Source organism: Panthera pardus, unplaced genomic scaffold (genome assembly GCF_024362965.1).
Source record: "Panthera pardus isolate Hobbes unplaced genomic scaffold, ASM2436296v1 HiC_scaffold_17, whole genome shotgun sequence".
Lineage (NCBI taxonomy): Eukaryota > Metazoa > Chordata > Mammalia > Carnivora > Felidae > Panthera > Panthera pardus.
This window is the reverse complement of record NW_026526732.1, coordinates 149,524,220-149,540,216: the sequence shown is the minus strand read 5'-3', so window position 1 is coordinate 149,540,216 and position 15,997 is coordinate 149,524,220. Positions and strand designations below refer to the sequence as shown.

Here is a 15,997-nt window from a genome sequence, read left to right as displayed (position 1 = left end):
ATAGAAAACTCCTATTTGCTGAATGAGCCAGTTAAGAATTCAGTTAATTCCCAGTTACAACTCTCCACAATAAAAATTGTCACTTGTGTTAAACCTCTATAGATATTCAGGAAGCGTGTAGTGATTTGGCTGGGTTGAGGCGGCATGATAGAGCAGCATCAAATGCATGTTGGTGTCTCATTACTGTCAGGTTAACAGAAGGACAGAGATGGAAGGGCAGCAAATACTCGTTGTGGGTATAAGCAGAAGACCACGGTAGGCAGGGGCATGTTCAAGAAACATGGTGTAGCCAGGTGAGGTATTACATGGTTTACACCAAGAAGAGGGGCAGACAATGCTGGGAAGTTGGGTTGGATTCTTGGCTGAGGTGATGAGAGTAGCAGGGCTTGGATGAATGCAACATCCCTTTCCCACCCTCCAGGCTCCTTCCCCAAACACACACAGAACTAGAACTCAAATGTGCATCATAAGTTTATTCCCGATGCGGGACAGATTCCTTCCATCCCCAAAACGAATCACATGGTGCCCTGGAGAAATCTAGGAGATTCTTCCACCAGAATCTAGGAGATTCTTCCCACTCCAGGGAAGGAGTGAGAAGGACAGATGCTGAGGACAAGGCTGACTTTGCAGTTCCCCAGCCTACTTATCCTCCCCTCCTCAACAGAGGAGAGCTGCTCCACACTATTTCCTCTCATCCACTCATCGCTGAAATAATAATAGGAAAAAAAAAAAGGCTCCACTATTAAAAAAAAAAAGACAAAAAATCCTCAATATGGGGAGGGAGGGGTCCTGGCTGGGACTTGCGGTTAAAGGTCACCAATAGAAGAGGGACAGGGAAGAGAAGGAACCATCACTGTTTCTGCTGCAGGGCCTCCTTCCTTGCTGCGTCCTGTAGCAACTGTGTGTCGACCTCATCTGCCGGCAACTGCACATAGCGGACCACTGAGCCCCGGATGAAGCAGTTCTTCACTGATAACTAGACCAAGATAGACAAATGTGAAAACACCCTTAAAAATATCTGCTATCCACCCGGGAGCATCCTGCTTCTGTTTCCTCTTCACCATCACCAACTCACCATGTGAGGGTATTTCTCAGGGTCTGTGACACTGATGTCCGTTAGTTTGATGTTGAGATACTAAGAAAAGAAGATGAATAGCATCATCAGCTCTAGAGAAAACATGCAAGTACCCAGCACCGAAACTCTCCCCTCTCCTTCCCCAAGACCCGATTCTAGGCTCCTACGATATCTCACCTGATCCACAGAATGGAGGGTTCCACAGATGCTGTCGGGGGAGATGGAGGAGAGAACCAAATCAGTTTAAACCAAAATAAACAGAGATGTCTTCAGAGCATGGATAAGAACATGGTTGGGGGAAGTCAAGGACTTAAGGAAGCCAGAAAACGTAGAACCAAAAGGGGGCATTCCTAAACCCAGGAGCAAGAAGGACAATGCTTTTACTGCAATATGTTATTTTACTTATTTAGTTTTTAAATGTTTATTTATTTTTGACAGAGCGAGAGAGAGCGCGAGCACATGAGCGGGGGAGGGGCAAAGAGAGAGGAAGACACATAATCTGAAGCAAGCTCCAGGCTTTGAGCTGTCAGCACAGAGCCTGACTCGAGGCTTGAACTCATGAACTGTGGAATCATAACCTGAGCCAAAGTCAGACACTTAATCAACTGAGCCACCCAGGTACCCATGCAATGTGTTATTTTAGATCTCATGTCTCCTCTCCTAGAACCAACTCACTTTTTAAAATTTTTTTTTATTTTTGAGAGAGAGAGACAGAGTGTGAACAGGGGAGGAGCAGACAGAGAGGGAGACACAGAATCTGAAAAAGGGTCTAGGCTCCAAGCTGTCAGCACAGAGCCCGACATGGAGCTTGAACTCACAAACTGCAAGATCATGACCTGAGCCAAAGTTGGCACTTAACCGACTGAGCCACCCAGGCACCCCCAAACCAACTCACTCTTAACAGCTACCATTAAACAACTGTCATGCACTAGACCTGTATTCCACATATTTGCAGTCTTTCTAGCCACTTTGCAAGATAGCCATTACCCTCTAGGGACTCAGAGACTGTGTAACGTGCCTAAGTTTAGGACAAACAGGGACTTGAGTCCAGGTCTGATTCCCCAAACCATCAGCTATTTTCAAACATTTCTTGCCTTGGAACCAGAGCCCCATAGGTAAAGTAGACAAAATAGCTTAACATTGTTCTTGATGCAGGCACAGGGATGTCCTGTCCCTTCCTCAATCCCTGGGCCCTCTGAAATGTGAATGAGGAATGCTATCAGAACACCAGTACTCCAAGTCAAGCTCCAAGAGAGCTACCTCTCTTTCCCAACCTCTTTAATTTCTGTCAATGGCTTCAACAGTCTTACAACCTCAAATCCTGAGTAGTACTTCACCATCCTCCATGACCCATGTCCCCATCATTTGATGACATTTTTCTAACATTTCCGTAATTCTCTTTCCAATTTGACTTCTACAAACCAAGGTCTAATTACACTTCAATCCAGGTCAGCTTCCATCCTGGCCGCCCTGCATGTCATCACAATTCTATGTTCCTTAGGACTGTGGTTCTCAAACACCGATGTGTGCTCAAAGGTTTCTTAAGTCTGTGACAAAAGAAACACAGGTTGGGGTGCCTGGGTGGCTCAGTCAGTTAAGTGTCTGACTTCAGCTCACGATCTCACTGCTTGTGAGTTCGAGCCCCGAGTCAGGCTCTGTGCTGACAGCTCAAAGCCTGGAGCTTGCTTCAGATTCTGTGTCTCCCTCTCTCTCTGCCCCTCTCCTGTTCACGCTCTGCCTTTCTCTCAAAAATAAACATTAAAAACAAAACACAAGTTAATATAGCGTGTGTTGAGTGTGTATGTAGTGTGCTAAAGATTACCAATATTCTTCCCTAAGAATAACTCTTTAATTGCCCTTACTTTCTGGTATGAACAGAAATTGTTAATAAAAATGATTATAATAAATGGTAATTTTAGAAATGTCCTTGCCAAAAATAAATTGGCAGTTCTCTGTGGACCCCAATTTTTGTTAGATTCTAAGTCTCTGAAATCCAGAGACATACTGCCTCAGTGGTGGCTTCCCCACATCCCTGGCTGCTGAAAAGCCTTTGAGAGCACCCTACTACCATCTGCAACAGCGAAGTAACTTTCAGGAATTGTGTAAGGTGGTGTCATTTCATTCAGTCCTTTAACAGTATCTGGCAGAAAAATAGTATGACATCAAGCATGAGAGAAACAAGCTCTTCCCCCAACCCAATGGACTACTTTCAAATATTGTAAGTCCCTGTTGTAGGGCATGGGACATAAGCTATTATTGCCATGTAGAAGACCCAGGAAGGAGAGAAGAGGAAAACCAAAAACAAATCATCTCACAGAATTGCCTAGGGTGGTTTTGGCTTCCACACTTGTCTCTCTATATGTTCCCAATCTGTATACCATCAATACCATATGCATCACTAGTGCCATAAATGGGAATCTCTAAAAGGCAAGTCTACGGTGCCTAGCTCACTCAATCGGAAGAGCACGCAACTCTTGATCTCGACGTTATGAATTCAAGCCCCACATTGGGTGTAGAGACTACTTTAAAAAATAAAATCTTAAAAATAAATAAAATAAAAGGCAAGTCCCTCTCTTCATCATTCCTTACATCAACGTTTCCCCAACTAAGAAATTACCTCACAAAGAAACATGGAAGATATTGTTGGGGGTGGGGAATACACTGATTCAAAGTTTCTAAAAGAGGGACGCTTGGCTGTTTCAGTAGAGCGTGTGACTCTTGACCTTGGGGTTGTGGGGTTGAGTCCCACACTGGGTGTAGAGATCACTTAAAAATAAAATCTTAAAAAAATTTGAGGGGAACCTGGGGTGTTCAGTTGGTTGAACGTCTGACTTCGGCTCAGGTCACGATCTCGCAGTTTGTGAGCTCAAGCCCCACATCAGGCTTGCTGCTATCAGCCTGTCAGCACAGAGGCTGCTTTGGATCCTCTGTCCCTCTCTCTCTGTGCCTCCCCTGCTTGTGTTCTCCCCAAAATAAATAAGTATTAAAAAAAAAAAAAGTTGGGTATTAAGGAGGGCACTTGTGATGAGCACTGGTTGTATGTTAAGTGATGAATCACTAAATTCTACACCTGAAGCGAATATTACACTGTATGTTAACTGGAATTCAAATAAAAACTTGGAAAATAAAGTTAAAAAAATAAAGTTTCTAAAGGAGAGTCAGGTAATAAGTAATGATACTTTAAATGTACACTTCATTCAAAGGATTTTTTTTCCTAAAGAAAGAGATGGGAACAAAGATGCATGCATGAGGATGTCCAGGGCAGCATGATTTATAAAAACAAGGGACTGGGGCGCCTGGGTGGCGCAGTCGGTTAAGCGGCCGACTGCAGCCAGGTCACGATCTCGCGGTCTGTGAGTTCGAGCCCCGCGTCAGGCTCTGGGCTGATGGCTCGGAGCCTGGAGCCTGTTTCTGATTCTGTGTCTCCCTCTCTCTCTGCCCCTCCCCCGTTCATGCTCTGTCTCTCTCTGTCCCAAAAATAAATAAAAAATGTTAAAAAAAAAAAAAAACTGGTAAAAAAATAAATAAATAAATAAATAAATAAATAAATAAAAACAAGGGACTGGAAACAGCCTAAATGTGCAACAGCAAAGTCGGTTAAAGTAGTTCCAGCCAGCTAATAAAAATGCCATACAGACATTAAGAATGTTAAAGATCAACTTTATTGACATGAAAAATATCCACAACATACTGTCAGATGAAAAGCAAGTTTCACAACTGCATAAAGAATATGACCCCATTTTTTTTTTTCAAGTTTTTATTTAAACTCTAGTTAACATATAGTGTAATATTAGTTTCAGGTGTAGAATTTAGTGGCTCAACACTTATATACAACGCACAGTGTTCATCACAAGTGCCCTCCTTAATATCCCTCACTCATCTAGTCTACTCCCTGCCCACCTCCCCTCCAGTGATCCTCAATTTATTCTCTATAGTTAAGAATCTATTTTCTGGTTTGCCTCTTTCCCACCGCCTATGTTCATTTGTTTTGTTTCTTAAATTCTACATATGAGTGAAATCATATGGTATTTGTCTTGCTCTGTTTTTAATTTAAGGGAACGTGCACGCACGTGTGCACACACCAGACAGAACTGGACTTCAGTTCTGACTGTGTCATTCACTAACTGTGTAGACTTGAGCAAGTTTCTTAACATGTGTGTCTATGCTTCAGTTTCCTCATGTGTAAGACAGCAACAATAGTATATGTCATATGGACATGTTATGAGAATAAATTCATACATACAGAATATTCAGAATAGTGCTTAGTTGATAGAAGGTTCTCAAATGTTAGCTATTTTTCTTTCTTTCGGCACACACCTATTAAGCACCTACTATATACCAGGCCTATGCTAGGTACACAATGGTGAGCTGAGGTTCTGGCCCTGTAGGAAGGACAGGACATAAACCATAAACATTTCGATGAAACCACAATTTGAGAAGCACCACTAGGAAGAAAATTAGACTATATGACAGACTTTATATGGCTAGACGGACCAGGAAAAAAGTGTCTCCAAGGATACAGCATTTACTCCAAGTCCTGAACAGTAATTAGGAACTAATGATACAAGGGGGTAGAGGATGTAAAAGCAGCAAGACATAAGGGATTGCATTGGTCTTTGGCTTACCCTTTACATTTTCTTTAACAAAAGGAAGATTGTGCCATATATACTATTCTGCAACAGCTCTCCATATCAATGCATCGTATTCCTCTGTGACAGCTGTATAGTATGGAAGTACCACAACTCAATCAACCCATTCCGGGTAGACAGCTATTTGTTTCCAATTTGGGGCTATTGAAAGTAAAACCACAAACCTCTTTGCACATACATCTTTACCTGTGGCACTGATTCGTACATTTCTGTAAGCTGGGTCAAAGGAGTCTATGATTTAGTCAGAAAAAACCAAAACTATGTTCGTTTCGCAAAGAAGGAAAAAAATGTTATTGATGCCTGCGCTGCCCTCTTTCTAGTACTTTAAACTTAAGGCACTGGTCATTTATTTCTTCTGTAGCTCTCCCACTGTGCCCAGCCCTCAAATACTTGTCAAAGAGGTTCCAGAGCCCTGCATATCTCCGCCCCCTACAGAATGGGTACCTACCTCAGGTCATTCTTGAGTTCCACGACCACATCCTTGCCCACGAGGGACTTGAAAAAGGAATAGAAGAGCTATTGGGCGAGAGGGGGAAAACCATCATATGGGAAGGCACACAGTAGGGAAGAGTGCTCCTTTGCCAGTATCCCCAAATACTGGTATTGGGATCCCCACCACATCTCTGGCAAGTTCTCAAAACTTCACGGGAAAGAATACTCTGATAGGGACGACCGCCTGAAGCGCAAAAGATTCTGCACCCTTCACTGAGGCCCTGGCTGAAAGCCCCAGAGAGACACTCTGCCCTGCACTCCTCGGGCTCTCCGGGTGCGTCTCTCAATCGCCCACCTCTCCTGGGGCCCTGCCCACTCGCCCCAGTGAACAGAATTGTACAAAGTATCCCATTCGCACCCTCCCAAAGCCTCCTGAGGTCTCGCTTTTTCCCTCCCCTTGTTTCCAACTCTCTCCCGCGTTTGTTTTGTTTCCCTCATAAGTTTAAAAAAAAAAAAGAAAGAAAAGAAGGAAAATCCCCATTTGCTCCCAGGTGTCTTCCCCCGCACCCCAGAATTTGAGGCGTGAGAACTAAGGATGGGGGCAAGACCCCTGGGCCCAACTCCGACCCGGCCGGTCAAAGCCTAGACGCCACCCCGACTACTATCCGCCGGCACGCCCGCGCTCCGCCCGGGCGCCCCTTGTGACGTCACGGTACCTACCATGGTGCTCAAGCCGCTGCCGGCCGGGCCGGGAAAACGAGAGCCGGGAACCGCGGGACTGGGGCCGGACCGCAACCGAGACGCTAGCCCGCGCGTGGGAATGGGCGGGGTCGCGCAGGCGCCACGAGAAGCTCGGAGGAAGCTCCGAGCAAGCACTACGGCACGCGGCAGGGTCGCACCGCCGGGAGCGCTAGCAGGGGAGAGCCGAGGGGGCGCTTGAGCCGGGAAAGGGGCGGGTCTTCCTGCCTTTCCACTTCCTCCCGAGTGGCGGGCTTCCAAACACGCAGGCGCGGGCCCCAGCTGTTTGAAGAGGTACACCGCCTCTTAGAGGTTTTTTTCACTGACAGTGCCATCCACAGCACGATTGCTCACACCTTACATTCTGCTGACAACTGTGGAGGAATTTGCGAAAACTCCTGATTTGTACACTTTTCTATATCTGTCACACTTGGATAAAAACTTTAGAAAATAACATGGTGCAGAATCCCCGAAATCAGGAGCCTGAGCACTCCTTTTGATTCTATCAAAGGCTCCCAGTAACATATTTCTCCCAAGGACCCAATCTCAGTCCATATTTCTCAGACCCTTTTGCCTGTAAAGGACTGAGTAAAACCAAACAGAAACTTGCTCAGGGCTAGAAATTCCCATTGTAACATTTCACTTAAAACACAAAGGGACACAAGGGCTGTTACACATACTTCTATGCTCCTGTCCCCAAGGGTTTTATAAATATGGGATATGACACAATAGGTGAAAATATTTTTTAATAAGACTACAAATCCTCCATTTCTCATCTTGCACAAAAGTACCCATTTGTCAGCACTTCGTTGTAGAAATGTTTTCTGCATGTAAAAGATGTAATAATCGACTCTGAATACACAGATGTTGGATCTTCTGACCCCACTATAAGTATCATAAGGACATCAAGCAGAAGTTTGTGTCCCCCCCCCCCCCCCCAGCTGAACCCTAAGCACCTAAACCACTCTATCACTGAGTACAAGCATAGCAACTGCTCTACCTGGAGCTAAAGGAGGCTGATGATCAAAAGTTATTTTCCTGCTTCAGGGACGCCTGGGTGTCTCAGTTGGTTAAGCATCTGACTTTTGATTTCAGCTCAAGACATGATCTCACAGTTCCTGGGTTCGCACCCTGCATAAGGCTCTGCGCTAATGGCACAGTGTGGAGCCTACTTGGGATTCTCTCTCTTCTCTCTCTCTCTGCCTCTCCCTGTGGTCGCTCACTCTCAGAGTGAATAAATAAATAAACTTTACAAAAAGCCATTTTCCCACTTAAAACAATTATCTCATGAAAATTCAAATACTTTCCACTTATCAGTTTAATGATTCACAATGAGCTCACAATCAGACCACACACACTCTCTCTTCATTGATTCTTCTTTTCCTATTTTCAAGGTACAGTAACAGTCTAAAGATACCAGAAGAGGGACACCTATCTAGCTCAGCAGGAAGAACATGTGACTCTTCATCTTGGGGTCATGAGTTCAAGCTTCACGTTGGAGGTAAAGATGACCTAAATGCACTTAAATATATTTTAAAAAATAAAAATAAACTTTAAAAAGGTAAAAAAATAAAAAAATAAAGATACCAGAAAAAAATTTTGTTTTAGGAACAAATTTACTGAATGACAAATAACCATCCACACAGGAAGAAGAAAGTTGGGAAGGTTGGAAATAAATAACAGACATCAAATTCATCAAATGGCTCAAAGAGGGGCCTAGTTTTCCTAAGAGTCAGAAACAGGGATTGTGAAAAGGTGGTATACAAGACTCTTTTGTCAGAATCTGAAAGGGATGGTAACAGGTTCAGGTCCAGTCAATTCAAGAATCATAACAATGTTTGAAGATGAGGGGAACAAAATCACCTTAGAGGCACCCTAGAGCCCTCCAGCTCCAGATAAGATTAATCTACTTCTTCGATGGTGGGGCCTGTGGCAGCCCTTCCAGGAGTATACCCTGTCCCACAGGTAGGCCCAGCGCATCCTCCCTGGTAGAGTTTGGTGATGACTGGGTTACACACCTGCTCCAATTCCTTTCTCTTGTGATCAAACTCTTCTTTCTCAGCCAGTTGGTTGGCCTCCAGCCACGAAAGGACCTCATTGCATTTATCCAGTATTTTCTTTTTATCAGACTCACTAATCTTGCCCTTCAAGCCCTCATCACTCACAGCACTCTTCATGTTAAAAGCATAAGATTCTAAGGCATTTTTTGCAGCGATTTTCTCTCTTTGGACCTCATCCTCAGCTTTGTACTTCTCAGCATCCAGGACCATGCGTTCAATCTCCTCCTTGCTCAACCGGCCCTTGTCGTTGGTGATGGTGATCTTGTTGGCCTTGCCTGTGCTCTTGTCCATGGCTGTTACATTGAGAATACCGTTGGCATCGATGTCAAAGGTCACTTCAATCTGAGGCACTCCCCTGGGTGCAGGAGGGATTCCAGTCAGGTCAAAGCGCCCCAGCAGGTTGTTGTCTCGGGTCATGGCCCTCTCGCCCTCAAACACCTGGATCAATACCCCTGGCTGGTTATCTGAATAGGTGGTGAAGATCTGCGTCTGCTTGGTGGGGATGGTAGAGTTGCGCTTGATCAGGACAGTCATCACACCCCCGGCTGTTTCCAACCCTAGGGACAAGGGAGCCACATCCAGCAAAAGCAGGTCCTGTACCTTTTCAGATTTGTCCCCCATCAAAATGGCTGCCTGTACAGCAGCCCCATAGGCCACTGCCTCATCTGGATTGATGCTCTTATTGAGATCATGACCATTAAAGTAGTCCTGTAGCAGCCTCTGAACCTTAGGGATGCGGGTGGAGCCCCCTACTAAAACAATGTCATGGATCTTAGCCTTATCCATCTTGGCATCCCGAAGAGCCTTCTCCACAGGTTCCAACGTGCCTCTAAACAGGTCTGCACACAACTCTTCAAATCGGGCTCTGGTGATGGACGTGTAGAAGTCGACGCCTTCATAAAGTGAATCAATTTCCAAGTTGGCCTGGGTGCTGGACGACAGGGTCCTCTTGGCCCGCTCGCAGGCGGTGCGCAGCCGCCTCACGGCTCGCTTGTTCTGGATGATGTCCTTCTTGTACTTCCTCTTGAATTCCTCCACAAAGTGGCTCACAAGCCTGTTGTCAAAGTCCTCTCCACCAAGGTGGGTGTCCCCAGCTGTGGCCTTTACTTCAAAGATTCCATCATCTATGGTCAGGATGGACACATCAAATGTTCCTCCACCCAGGTCAAAGATCAAGACATGTCGCTCTCCCTGACCTGCTTTATCTAAGCCATATGCAATGGCAGCAGCTGTGGGTTCATTGATAATTCTTAGCACATTCAGACCCGCAATCACACCTGCATCCTTGGTGGCTTGACGCTGAGAATCATTGAAATAAGCTGGCACAGTTATCACAGCATTGGTGACAGGGTGGCCCAAAAAGGCCTCAGCAGTCTCCTTCATCTTTGTCAGTACCATAGAAGAGATTTCCTCAGGATAGAAAGCTTTTTTCTCCCCTTTGTAGGACACTGTTACCTTGGGCTTGCCTCCTTCATTGATTACTTGAAAAGGCCAGTGTTTCATATCTGCCTGCACTACAGGATCATTAAATTTCCTGCCAATCAGACGTTTGGCATCAAAGACAGTGTTCTGGGGATTCATGGCTACCTGGTTCTTGGCCGCATCCCCAATGAGCCGTTCCGTGTCGGTGAAGGCCACATAGCTGGGGGTGGTGCGGTTGCCCTGGTCATTGGCAATGATCTCTACCTTACCGTGCTGGAACACCCCCACGCATGAGTAGGTGGTGCCCAGGTCGATGCCAATGGCCATTCCCTTAGCAGCAGCCATGGTCTTCCGAGGCCTGAGAAAAAAAAATGAGATAAAGTTTTGGCAGAGTGCTTTTTTTTTTTTTTTTTTACTTTATTACTTTTTTAATTTAGAGAGACAGAGATGGAGAACACGAACGAGCAAGGGAGAGGGGCAGAGGAACAGAGAGAGAATCTTAAACAGGATTCACGTTCAGCATGGAACTCAACACAGGATTGATCCCACAATCCTGAGATCATGACTTGAGCTGAAAAAAGAGTTGGATGCTCAACGGAGTGAGCCATCCAGGCGCCCTTATTACTTTCCATTGTACTAAAATACACATAATGTGAAATTTACCATCTTAACCATTTTTTAAGTGTACTGTTTAGCAGTAAGTTCATTCACATTGCTGGCCAAACAACCTCCAAAAATCTTTTTATCTTTCAAAACTGAAATTCTATATTCACTAAACAAACCTCCATTACCCTTCTCTCTCCAGCCCCTGACAACAACTATTCTATTTTCTGTCTCTATGAATTTGATTACTCTAGTTCTTCATAATAATACAATTATACAGTAATTTCTTTTTGTAACTGTTTTTTTTTTTCACTTAGCAAGATATCCTCAAAGGTTCATGTATGTGTTACAGCATGTGTCAGAGTTTACTTAACCCTGAATAATATTAATTATATATATATAGGGGCATTATATATGGGGCACATTTTGTACATTCATTCCTTCCTTGGACACTTGGGCTGCTTCTACCTTATGGCTATTGTGAATAGTGCTGTCATAAACTCCATGAACAAGTTTCTTGCTAGTGTACAGGTATTCCAGTCTCTTCTCTCACGGAGAGTGCTTTTTGGACTAAAGTATTCTTAGCGAATTGGAAGTAAGTGGGAGGACAGTTGGCATATATTGTTTAATTTTCACAGAGTGTAACTTCATTGTCCTGTTTCTTTATCTGTGATATTTTATTCTGAGATTGTAACTGTCTCCTGCTGAACTAAGATTATTTTATGTTCTGGTCCCTTTACCAGACATTAATCTCTATCTTTCGGTTTAGCTACCTTCCACAACTCCTTTACCCTCCATTAGGCATTAGTTGGCATACTATTGGGCTAGTCTGAAAATGGCTACTAGGAACCTAATCTACCCCTCACAAACTTTCTCAGACGAGATAGAGCGTGACAAGCAATCTCTCCAATCTTCTCTGGAATAAAACTATCTGAAGACACTAACAGATCAGCTCCTCCACTTCTTTCCAGCAGCTCTGACAAATCCCACCCACCTTGGCTCCTTGCCAAAGGATTCCCCCTTCCCTGATTAGTCAATGCACCCCATAGATTGAAACTACAGAACTTTCCAGCACTTTCTCAAACATGGATCTACTAGTCTTGCCTATTGTCATTCCATTTCAATTAGAGCCCTCCTGGCTCACCTATTGTCCCGCCGCCTTCGATCCAGTTTAATAATGTTCCAACTGCGGAGCCCCTGTGCGTGGGGGCTCCTTTAACATCCAAACGGCGCAGCCGGTGTTCCCCCACCCCCCACCCGCCCCGCCCTACAACTTTGAGCGGACTCCGGACCTACCATCCCCTACCATCCCGATTCCTAAATAGCTCATGAGGTCAGAGGCAGCACCCCCCATTGTAACGCGTCTGGGGAGCCAGCGTCAACATTCCCGCCCCCGCCCTGCCTCCGGCCCTGTCAGCCCCTCCCACCTCCTCGCGCCCACCCCCGCCCTCCTCGAAGCTTTGCAAGCCCAGCAAGCCCCAGAAGAGTCTGGAGAGTTCTGGGAGGGGCGGCACCCAGAACGCTGATTGGTCCCAGAAAGCCTGGAGGCAGGACGCGATGCGAAACCGCTGGAATATTCCCGGCCTGGCAGCCCCGCAGAGCTCCGTGATTGGCTGAGGACAGAAAAGGTGGGGCTCGATGAGGCGTTATAAACACAGAGCCGCCCCGTCCCGAAAAACAGCAAGCCTGCAGAGAAACCTTCGGGGTTCAGGCGGTGACCGCTAGCGCAATTTCCGCAGACCGGCTGAGTCGGGCTCCCCGCAAGTTCGAGTTTGCAGCTTCGGAACAGACCGAGTTCCTCGTCGCCTATCCCGACCGACGTTCACAAAGGCTGAACCTCAGCGCCGGGCAAGGGAGCAGGACACCGACATGGCTAAAACCGCAGCCATCGGCATCGACCTGGGCACCACCTACTCATGCGTGGGGGTGTTCCAGCACGGCAAGGTAGAGATCATCGCCAACGACCAGGGCAACCGCACCACCCCCAGCTACGTGGCCTTCACGGACACCGAGCGGCTCATCGGGGATGCGGCCAAGAACCAGGTGGCGCTGAACCCGCAGAACACCGTGTTCGACGCGAAGCGGCTGATCGGCCGCAAGTTCGGCGACCCGGTGGTGCAGTCGGATATGAAGCACTGGCCTTTCCGGGTGATCAACGACGGAGATAAGCCCAAGGTGCAGGTGAGCTACAAGGGGGAGACCAAGGCGTTCTACCCCGAGGAGATCTCGTCCATGGTGCTGACCAAGATGAAGGAGATCGCCGAGGCGTACCTGGGCTACCCGGTGACCAACGCGGTGATCACCGTGCCGGCCTACTTCAACGACTCGCAGCGGCAGGCCACCAAGGACGCGGGGGTGATCGCGGGGCTGAACGTGCTGCGGATCATCAACGAGCCCACGGCCGCCGCCATCGCCTACGGCCTGGACAGGACGGGCAAGGGGGAGCGCAACGTGCTCATCTTTGACCTGGGCGGGGGCACCTTCGACGTGTCCATCCTGACGATCGACGACGGCATCTTCGAGGTGAAGGCCACGGCGGGGGACACCCACCTGGGTGGGGAGGACTTTGACAACAGGCTGGTGAACCACTTCGTGGAGGAGTTCAAGAGGAAGCACAAGAAGGACATCAGCCAGAACAAGCGAGCCGTGAGGCGGCTGCGCACCGCCTGCGAGCGGGCCAAGAGGACCCTGTCGTCCAGCACCCAGGCCAGCCTGGAGATCGACTCCCTGTTCGAGGGCATCGACTTCTACACGTCCATCACGAGGGCGCGGTTCGAGGAGCTGTGCTCGGACCTGTTCCGGAGCACCCTGGAGCCGGTGGAGAAGGCTCTGCGCGACGCCAAGCTGGACAAGGCCCAGATCCACGACCTGGTCCTGGTGGGGGGCTCCACCCGCATCCCCAAGGTGCAGAAGCTGCTGCAAGACTTCTTCAACGGGCGCGATCTCAACAAGAGCATCAACCCCGACGAGGCAGTGGCCTACGGGGCGGCGGTGCAGGCGGCCATCCTGATGGGGGACAAGTCTGAGAACGTGCAGGACCTGTTGCTGCTGGACGTGGCGCCCCTGTCGCTGGGGCTGGAGACGGCCGGCGGCGTGATGACTGCCCTGATCAAGCGCAACTCCACCATCCCCACCAAGCAGACGCAGATCTTCACCACCTACTCGGACAACCAGCCCGGAGTGCTGATCCAGGTGTACGAGGGCGAGAGGGCCATGACGCGGGACAATAACCTGCTGGGGCGCTTCGAGCTGAGCGGCATCCCCCCGGCCCCACGCGGAGTGCCCCAGATCGAGGTGACCTTCGACATCGATGCCAATGGCATCCTGAACGTCACGGCCACGGACAAGAGCACGGGCAAAGCCAACAAGATCACCATCACCAACGACAAGGGCCGGCTGAGCAAGGAGGAGATCGAGCGCATGGTGCAGGAGGCGGAGAAGTACAAAGCCGAGGACGAGGTGCAGCGCGAGAGGGTGTCTGCCAAGAACGCCCTGGAGTCGTACGCCTTCAACATGAAGAGTGCCGTGGAGGATGAGGGTCTCAAGGGGAAGATCAGCGAGGCCGACAAGAAGAAGGTGCTGGACAAGTGCCAGGAGGTCATTTCCTGGCTGGACGCCAACACCTTGGCCGAGAAGGACGAGTTTGAGCACAAGAGGAAGGAGCTGGAGCAGGTGTGTAACCCCATCATCAGCGGACTGTACCAGGGGGCGGGTGGCCCTGGGGCTGGTGGCTTTGGGGCTCAGGCCCCCAGAGGTGGCTCTGGGTCAGGCCCCACCATTGAGGAGGTGGATTAGGAGTTCTTCCCCAGATTGCTCGTGTTTGTTGAGGAGACGGTTGGGATTCATGACTTTTGTATTGCCTTATATATCTGCATTTCATCACCTCTCAACTTTGCAACTTGTTTGCCAAGTTTCGACTGTCTCCTTTGATGAAATGATAAAGTTCCTTTTTTTTTTTTTGTAGAGTCTAAACCTAGCAAGAATTTATACTGCCATCTTTTGTGCATTTTCTTTTTTGTAATATTCATCCCAAACTCGGGCCTTTTTGTTTTGTTGTTTTAACTGTTTTCTGTAGAGTAAATAAACTCAATAATTTGATTATCTTGACTGTTTCTGTGTTTTATTTTGAGGTTAGAAGAATTTGCATAGGTTGTCCTGTTAGTCTAAAGTTGAATGGTAATTTGTATCTTAGATAAAGGTCAGGGATCTGGAGAAGTACGTCTGTATATTGCCTTGTGATCTATTTCTTTCAAGCAAATGGTATCCTTGGGAGAGTTGAAACAAGTGCTTGGTATGAGTGGGTTGGGTCTGTGGATGCAGAAAAAATTACAGGCTACTGACATAGTGGTGTCAAGTTGGTGAGGGGGTTGACCTTATGTAAGGGTGGCCTCAAAAGAGGGGGGAATGGGGATGTTACTGGAGAAGCTGACAAAAAGGAGAGGCAGTTAGGGAGTAAGGCCATGCCTGCCTGTTCCTGTAAGTACACCTGATATGTCAGAGCAATGATACATAATCTGGTTTCAGCATGAAAGAACAGGTGAGTCCTAAATCGGTAGTGAGGAAATGTGAGTTCAGGCACTGGCTTGCCCAGTTATGCATATGCCACCCTGATCTCTAGTTCTCATGTGTTAAAATGAAAGGTTTTTTGTTTTTTTTTGTTTTTTGTTTTTTGTTTTTGCCTGGTGCCTCAGCCTTTACTTCTCATTTCCGAGAGGTTACTTAGATAGAAATGTCACATTTCTGGCTTTGGTTATTTACATTTTAAGTACCCGGTATCTTCAAGCAGTTTGTCCTTGAGTTTGGTGCCCCAAGAGAAGGACCCAGTAGTTCAGTGCCCTTATGTACCAGGCACCGTTTTGGGGGCTATGTGTTTATTAATTCTCATTCCACCACACCAAGTTTAGGTAGTGTTTGACTTGCACAGGTGAACATAACAGGGAGATTTAAAAGTTACTGATTTAACTGAAATTACTTCACTGGTTAAAAAAATTTCCAGTTTATGGGGCACCTAGGTGGCT

At 47.3% G+C, this 15,997-nt stretch overlaps 3 protein-coding genes across 4 annotated transcripts; 1 reads left to right on the top strand and 2 right to left on the bottom strand.

The window, feature by feature from the left end:
• Positions 1-458: 458 nt before the first annotated feature.
• Positions 459-7,351, bottom strand: LSM2 (LSM2 homolog, U6 small nuclear RNA and mRNA degradation associated). Its single transcript, XM_053905343.1, has 6 exons — positions 7,325-7,351; positions 6,877-7,197; positions 6,173-6,240; positions 1,253-1,283; positions 1,076-1,135; positions 459-976 (listed from the first exon to the last, which is right to left on the bottom strand). The coding sequence occupies exons 1-6, from the start codon at positions 7,349-7,351 to the stop codon at positions 851-853; spliced, it is 633 nt and encodes a 210-aa protein (XP_053761318.1). The 3' UTR covers positions 459-850.
• A 1,140-nt stretch (positions 7,352-8,491) lies between these two features.
• On the bottom strand, positions 8,492-12,352 carry LOC109260541 (heat shock 70 kDa protein 1-like). Of its 2 annotated transcripts, none has more exons than XM_019438838.2 (2): positions 12,276-12,352; positions 8,492-10,734 (listed from the first exon to the last, which is right to left on the bottom strand). In XM_019438838.2, exon 2 carries the CDS (start codon positions 10,719-10,721, stop codon positions 8,796-8,798), a length of 1,926 nt encoding a protein of 641 aa, XP_019294383.2. In that variant the 5' UTR covers positions 10,722-10,734; positions 12,276-12,352; the 3' UTR covers positions 8,492-8,795. The 2 variants fall into 2 exon arrangements, with proteins under 2 accessions (XP_019294383.2, XP_019294382.2); XM_019438837.2 differs by lacking the exon at positions 12,276-12,352 and adding an exon at positions 12,124-12,221.
• A 283-nt stretch (positions 12,353-12,635) lies between these two features.
• LOC109260550 (heat shock 70 kDa protein 1) lies at positions 12,636-15,077 on the top strand. The gene has a single exon (XM_019438855.2). It carries the CDS (start codon positions 12,849-12,851, stop codon positions 14,772-14,774), a length of 1,926 nt encoding a protein of 641 aa, XP_019294400.1. The 5' UTR covers positions 12,636-12,848; the 3' UTR covers positions 14,775-15,077.
• Positions 15,078-15,997: the final 920 nt, after the last annotated feature.